Source organism: Orbicella faveolata, unplaced genomic scaffold (genome assembly GCF_042242905.1).
Source record: "Orbicella faveolata isolate gen_17 unplaced genomic scaffold, um_ofav_v1 contig_24, whole genome shotgun sequence".
Classification (NCBI taxonomy): domain Eukaryota; kingdom Metazoa; phylum Cnidaria; class Anthozoa; order Scleractinia; family Merulinidae; genus Orbicella; species Orbicella faveolata.
The window spans coordinates 29,966,785-29,974,058 of NW_028301552.1; the positions used below are offsets into that span (position 1 = coordinate 29,966,785).

The window sequence follows — 7,274 nt, forward strand, 5'->3', positions numbered from 1 at the left end:
GATATGATAGATGATTGATATATAAACAACTTCACCAAGATTTAGGTCTGTGCGGTTTTCCATTCGCGCGTTATTCGGAGAATTATTTCACCCAAATTTATAGACCTTTATATGGAGACGCCATGTCGATGTCCATCCTGAAAAAAAAAGTCATTGAGGTTTTGCTACTGAAACGAACTCGTTACTCTAGAGTTCCGAAACATTGAAATTAATACATCTGCTAGTGAAAATAGAAGCAAAAACTTAAGCTGTAACGCACCTTTAGACCTACGCGAGAGCTTTTTCAGGCAGCTATAATGTCACGCAACGCATAAACTTAGACGGTGTTACATGTGACCAACTAAAAATTCAGAGGGATTAATAACTTTTAATTTGGAAAATGATGCCGTCACAATCCGGCCATAAACCATCAGGTTACATATTTAAATTGCACCATGACATAACATAAATGATGATTGCATATTAAAATTGAATCAATAAATGGTCTAGATAACAGCAGACACGTAAAGATTTTAAGGAAAACGACCAATTTTTTAAGTTTACAAGACATGTTTCGACAGAACTTCTGTCATCTTCAGTTGAATGATTACAAGGCAAGTTGAATAATAAGTTGACAAAAATGCTCATTAAGACAAATAGTAACAAAAGAACGTGAAAAGGTGTAAATTAAAAGGATAATTTTAGATGAACATGGTGTAATTGCTGATTGAGGCAAGGTAGTTCGTTTTGAATATTGATAGCCTCCTTTATATATCTTGAGTTGAAAGCTGGTAGTGGCGTGATCTAAAATATGAAAGCAGTCTATTGAACACAATGAGCGACAACGTTCAGAATTCTGAAGATGTTTGAAAATGTGAGAGGCCTTATCAACGGCTAAGTGCTCACGTACGCGTGTGGGAAAATGTCGGGTGGTTTCGCCGACATAAAAGCATTACAGCCCGCACATGTAAACTTATAAACCACGTGTAAACGAAGCCCGCCGGGGATAGGGTCTTTCACACCAAGAAGGTTACCTATCTTAAAGGGAGAAAAAACTAATTTGATGTCTAAATCATTACAATAGCGCTTGATTAAGTGTCGAATCTTCTTCTGAGTGATGACAGAAAAATGGCCTATGTACGGCAGCTTAAAGTAAAACGTGGGCGAGGTGGGAAGGGGGTAGCCATGGGGACAATGATTGCTATGGGTCCCAGTGATGTAACGGTTAACCACTTTTTCAATTAAATGGGCAGGGAAAAGGTTCTTTTTGAGAATTTCAGTAAGCTTGGTTATGTCCTCGTGTAACCCCAACCAAGTGTTGTTGATCTTGTAGGCCCTGTCAACAAGAGTCCTAATGAGACCTACTTTGTATGAGCACGAGGTGAAGCTATAATAATTAGTTAACAACCCAGTAAAGGTTTTCTTACGGTAAACCCTAGTTAGGAAAGAATTAGTGTCACTATTATCAATAAGAACATCTAGAAAGTAATTTGCGATTAAGTTCTTTTTCCATAGTAAAACTTATGTTGGGGTGCCTCGAGTTAATGTAGTCAAAAAATATAACAGCATCGTGCTCCGAGTGAAATAAACAAAAAGTGTCGTCAACATACCTTCGATAAAATAAAATTTTAGAGCATTGAAAATTTTCCAACCATAGTTTTTCATGATGCCCCATAAAAAGATTGGCTAATACGGGAGTAAGGGGAGACCCCATGGCCGCACCGTCAATTTGGTCATAGAAAGAACCGTTAAATAAGAAATGGGTCTGGGCGGTGGCTACAGTAAACAGGCTTCTAAGTTCAGGTTTACTTAACTTAAGGTCAGGATTGCGCTCGGAAATGTAATTGACCGCCAGGTCAATACATTCCTCAAGAGGTATGTTAGTAAAGAGACTTTCCACATCGAAGGAAACCATAAATTTACCAAACATAGATAAAGATTGAATGTCCTGTACAAAAGTAAAAGTGTCTGTAGCACAGTGTTCAGTTGGGATGTGCGGCGCCAAAAGAATGCATAGATATTTGGCCAGGTTATAATTGTAGGTTCCAATAGAAGACACGATGGGGCGAAATGGCAGAGTTGAGTTAGGTCCAAAATCCTTGTGCATTTTGGGGAGGCCATAAATTCTTGCTGGTTGAGCGCCTTTGGGATAGATGTTTTCGTACACTTCGTTGGCACGGTGACCATCTTTCTTCAACTTTCGGAGAAGTCGCTGCAGTCTACCTTCTCTCAGTAAAGTTGGATCTTCCTTGATGGGCCGGAATTTGGAAGTGTCACTGATGATTTTAAGGATACCTTGGTCGTAATCTGTTCGGTCCAAGACGACCACACCATTCCCTTTGTTTGGTTTTAAAATGACAATGTTTTTGTTCTTCTTTAGCTCCTTAAGAACTCTGAGTTTCTTGAGGTCAGCGGTCGTTGGACGGTATGAAGAGACATAAGAATGGGCTAAATGAGAAAGGTCTGCAACAAGTTTTCCTGCTTGCTTGGTGTCCCTCAAGTTCTTTGCCATGGTGTGATTGATGAGCTCAAAGCATGGGAAGACATCTGACTCGTTTATTTTTGGTGGACGGATGGAATGTGTTAATCCAAATTTGAGAATGTCGAATTGTTCTGACGTGAGACTATGAGAGGAAATGTTAGTTACAGCCTCATTGGAGCTAAAAGGAAGAGACGTGTTACGTGTGAGATTTTTGAGTTTTTTCTGGTGTGTCTTGATAAATTGAGCGGTTGCTTTCGTAACTTGGTGATGTAATGTGCGTTTGAGAATTTAGAAATCTACACTGTTCAGGATACTTTGAACACGATTACTTAGCTGGTCACTTGTGTGGATCAATTTCCGATGTTCCCTTGAACGTTTAGCGATGGCACTTCTCAAAAGCTGTTTTCGGATGGTAATAGTGTCGTGTCGATTGGTGTTAGGAAGATTGAAGCTGAGAAACTTGGGAAAAACATTGAAGGACTGACAGTTGCGTAGGAAGTTTAAATCCAACACGGCTTTGCGAGACTTGATCGAGATCTTCTCAAATTTTCGTAGATCAGCAATGTTGATGTGATCATACTTTTCTGCTATGTCGTTAATGATGTTTCCAAAAGGTCTAGATAACAGCAGAAACGTAAAGATTTTAAGGAAAACGATCATTACTATTTGTCTTAATTAGTATTTTTGTCTACTTATTATTCAACTTGCTTTGTAATCATTCAACTGAAGATGACAGAAGTTCTGTCGAAACATGTCTTGTAAACTTAAAAAATTGGTCGTTTTCCTTAGAATCAATAAATAATAATATAATAAAGATAATACATTTATAAAAATTTAACCATTTCATGCTTTTAATGATGATTGCATAGTTAAATTGAACCATTTCATAATAGAAATGATTGCACATTTATATATATTGCACCATTGCAAAACATGATGATTGCATGCATATTTAAATTACTCCTTATTTATATAGATTATCCCATGACTGCATATTTATATTAATTGAGCTATTTCATAGTTAATATAAATGGTGATTGTATTATTTAATTGAACCACTGCATAATGTTCATGATAATCGTCCATCTAAACTGAACCATTATGTTTGGGAAGGGGGAGATCTTACATTACTAGAAGGATTTTTGCGCTTGAGTGTTTTTCCTCGGGGAAGGTGGGGCGGGGGCTAAAAGAAAGCTAACCGTGCTTACGGAAACTACCACAGTGTTTATTAAGCCAATGGCAGTCAAGATCATTTTGTTGGTTTCATCTAAATTCCTCGTGTCTGCGCAGGTAGCCCGAAAACCGTTTTTCTTGTCACCAAGCAGTTTCGTTTTAGCAACAAGGTATCCGGTTGTTTAATTTTTAACTCTTTCTCTTTTTTTAGAAATTATTCCCGTTTGTGAGAAAAATGAAAATGAAATAGATTTTTCCCCAATCACACTGTATCAGGATAAACATGTTTCCTGTCCTACTGACGAAGCATTAACTAAGAGTGTAATTTTACTAATTTTGATCGTTTTAGGAAAGGATTATCGGGTATATAAGGAGGTTTTCAGTTTACCGATCATCAGTTTAGAAAGTTTTCAAGAATTTACAAGCAAGATACAAGAAGAGAAAAATATCAAGAGAAGAAGTTCAAAACAGCATGCCTCTCGTTAATCGATTTCCAACCTACGATCCATACAGGTAAATTTCAAATCATTTTCTAAGGAATTAAGCTTCCAGCAGTTTTATGCCCTTTGTGAAACTTTTCTATCGCAACGGCTAAGGAAGATTTTAGCACTGATCTTTTATGTCTGCCCATGCTGTAGAGTTGGTTTGTGGTTGCAGCTAAAAACATATCATTTTACAAGAAGTTTATAGCTCTGATGGACTACGTAGAATTTACAAATATAATTTAGTGGATTGTTTAATCTCCAAATTCAAACTTTTGTATAATATTATAAAGAAATATTCAAATATTACAAAATAGATTCCATTTTGTAAACTTTTAGGAGACGTAAATTCGTTCAGAAAATATTATGTGTCAAGAGCATTTATAACACTAACTTTAGCGTTTAATTCATTCGATATAAATTTGCTATTGCAGTTACTACAACCGAGCTCCTGGAGGCTATGGTGTTTTCTTTGATTTATGGAGAGAAACTGTTCTAGTTAGCGCTTACGAACAGCAAAAAGCAAACTCTTGCAACCAACGAGCCATGGAAAAGCCTTACCAAGGAACAATAAAGATCGCTTGTGTGCTGATTGGGCATTACCACCCTGAAGAAATCTCGCTTGAGGTAGATAGCGAAAAGATCATCTTACATGGCCAGCATCAATGCGAACAACAAGATGGATTCGATAAGAGCGAGTTCGTGAGAGTCTTCAAACTTCCTCCAGGTGTCGACCCGACAACTGTCACGTCACGAATTAACCCAGATAACGGTGTTCTCTTAATCGAGGGCACAAAACAAGCGGAAGACAAAGCGAATGACGGTAAATTTGAGGCCAAGTTGAATTTCAGAGGTTTCAAACCAGAAGAGATCAAGCTCCATCTCCGTGGAAATATGCTGACCGTCACCGGAATACAGGAATCTGAACGTCATCAGTCACGTAACACGTACAGTCGTTGTATTGTGCTGCCCGATGACGTAGATCCCAGATCGGTGACGTCATCTTTGTCAAAAGAAGGCCTGCTGACGATAAAAGCATCACGTGATCCAGCCATCTTGTCCCGCAAGAGTTCCGATGACATCACCATCACCAGGGAAACAAATGAGCAACCAAAAGAGAAGACGACCAGCGCTGATGCGTGAGAAACTGCAATCTAGTTATAGACACTGTTAAAAGAGCCAAGAGCTTAATTTTTAGACTTTCATGAAATATGCAACTATATATTTTTTCCACTATTTGCTTTTGTTTACCAAAAGTAGTTTATTACGCCTGATGTAAAAGTTAGGTTCTGGTGATCTGCCGGCCACATAATAGTCGTAAGATTTCATAAGAAACTGAAACGAATGAACTCCGTGTTGCATGTTTTACTAATACTGTTAATTTTCAGAACAATTCATTGCAAATGCATGTGTAAGGTAATTTAGTATAAATTTTTTTTCGTTGTTATTAATTAGATGTTTAGCTGTGTACTCCAGTATTGGTGTAATTACAAGCAAGGTGAATTAATGAAATAAATATTTGAAATTTTTTCCGTGTTTCTTTCTGGTCTATTTCGGTAAATTTTAAGTCTTGCAGATATTTGTATCTTACCACCGATGCAATTCAAATGACATAATTGAATTAAAAGGTTAGAAATAGTTCAAAAAGAAGGCTTTTTTTACAACGAATGTAAACAGGGTTGTTTTAAAGACCCTTTTGACCTAATGTAGGCCAGGGCTTCTAATCAGATTTTTACAGCATCGCAGAACAAAGCAGTGAGACAGTTTGTTGTTACTAAATCTTTAATTGGAAAATGTCTCAAAAGTACTTTGCACATGCGATAGAAAAAAAGCTTTTTAAAGTTTTTTTTAATATCTGTTTTCATAACAAACATCAAAACAACACTTAATTCACACATATATATATAATTCACACATATATGTATAACATATATATAAAAAAAATACCCGATTCTGATTGGCTGAGAGCAGTGCAGTTCAAGTGTAACACCAGTGCAAAACGTGTAACAAAAGTGCAAATTACACATCGTAATTCTGGATTATGATTGGCTGAAATATGATAGGAAATTTTCTAAGCCAATGATATCACGTAAAATGATGACGAGAATTTTGTGCAGAAACCCAAGTTTGAAAAAAGTTTTCTCGAATAAGGAAAAATGGCTTCAAGAAAGATCTTCCACGTGAATTTTTCATGTTCAAACTATTAATAACAGCGAGTGCAATTTCACCTTTTTGAAAAACTCACAAGTGCAAATTAACTCCAAATTGAACGTGAAAAATCGTATGATTACCTATACAAATTAAATAAAAGAAACCACATTACGTTACAATAAAATTTACAAAAAGTATTTCGTTACTAATGTAAGCTACTTGGTTTGCATGGCTACTTAGCAACAATGTAAATACTGAAAGTGAAGTATGATCATCGCAGTAAATTTTCCAATTTAAGCAACTGGAAAGAAGAAGCCTGAAAAAAAAAAAAAAAATCAGGGCTTCAACGGGATTCGAGCCCGTGACCTCCGCGATACCGGTGCGATGCTCTACCAACTGAGCTATGAAGCCACACATTGGGAGCGAGGTCAATTAATTGAGTTCATATCTTCCCGTGAGTGCAATGGCGTAAAGTATATATGAAATAATTCATATTTGAACTGCGGTAGTAGCTGAAAGTAAAGTATGATCATCGCAGTAAATTTTCCAATTTAAGCAACTGGAAAGAAGAAGCCTGAAAAAAAATCAGGGCTTCAACGGGATTCGAACCCGTGACCTCCGCGATACCGGTGCCATGCTCTACCAACTGAGCTATGAAGCCACACATTGGGAGCGAGGTAGTAAATTTTCCAATTTAAGCAACTGGAAAGAAGAAGCCTGAAAAAAAAAAAAAAAAAAAAAAAAGTTGCTTAAATTGGAAAATTTACTGCGATGATCATACTTCACTTTCATCTACTACCGCAGTTCAAATATGAATTATTTCATATATACTTTACATCATTTCACTCACGGGAAGATATGAACTCAATTAATTGACCTCGCTCCCAATGTGTGGCTTCATAGCTCAGTCGGTAGAGCATCGCACCGGTATCGCGGAGGTCACGGGTTCGAATCCCGTTGAAGCCCTGATTTTTTTTTTTCAGGCTTCTTCTTTCCAGTTGTTTAAA

General features: G+C 37.0%; 2 protein-coding genes across 2 annotated transcripts; one reads left to right on the top strand and one right to left on the bottom strand.

Annotated features, from left to right (window-relative positions):
- Positions 1-107: 107 nt before the first annotated feature.
- LOC149111259 (uncharacterized) lies at positions 108-2,491 on the bottom strand. Its single transcript, XM_089292419.1, has 2 exons — positions 1,673-2,491; positions 108-137 (listed from the first exon to the last, which is right to left on the bottom strand). The coding sequence occupies exons 1-2, from the start codon at positions 2,489-2,491 to the stop codon at positions 108-110; spliced, it is 849 nt and encodes a 282-aa protein (XP_089148545.1).
- Positions 2,492-4,036: 1,545 nt separating this feature from the next.
- LOC149111260 (heat shock protein 23-like) lies at positions 4,037-5,646 on the top strand. The gene is made up of 2 exons (XM_089292896.1): positions 4,037-4,147; positions 4,551-5,646. Exons 1-2 carry the CDS (start codon positions 4,107-4,109, stop codon positions 5,257-5,259), a joined length of 750 nt encoding a protein of 249 aa, XP_089149022.1. The 5' UTR covers positions 4,037-4,106; the 3' UTR covers positions 5,260-5,646.
- Positions 5,647-7,274: the final 1,628 nt, after the last annotated feature.

What these genes read in the sequence shown, in the direction of transcription:
- LOC149111259 (XM_089292419.1), bottom strand. Translation starts at nt 2,491, where the DNA reads ATGGCAAAGAACTTGAGGGACACCAAGCAAGCAGGAAAACTTGTTGCA. An exon ending in TGGGGTCTCCCCTTACTCCC is followed by an intron (nt 138 to 1,672) that starts GTATTAGCCAAT and finishes TTTTTTTTTCAG; the next exon opens with GATGGACATCGACATGGCGT.
- LOC149111260 (XM_089292896.1), top strand. Translation starts at nt 4,107, where the DNA reads ATGCCTCTCGTTAATCGATTTCCAACCTACGATCCATACAG. An exon ending in CCAACCTACGATCCATACAG is followed by an intron (nt 4,148 to 4,550) that starts GTAAATTTCAAA and finishes TTGCTATTGCAG; the next exon opens with TTACTACAACCGAGCTCCTG.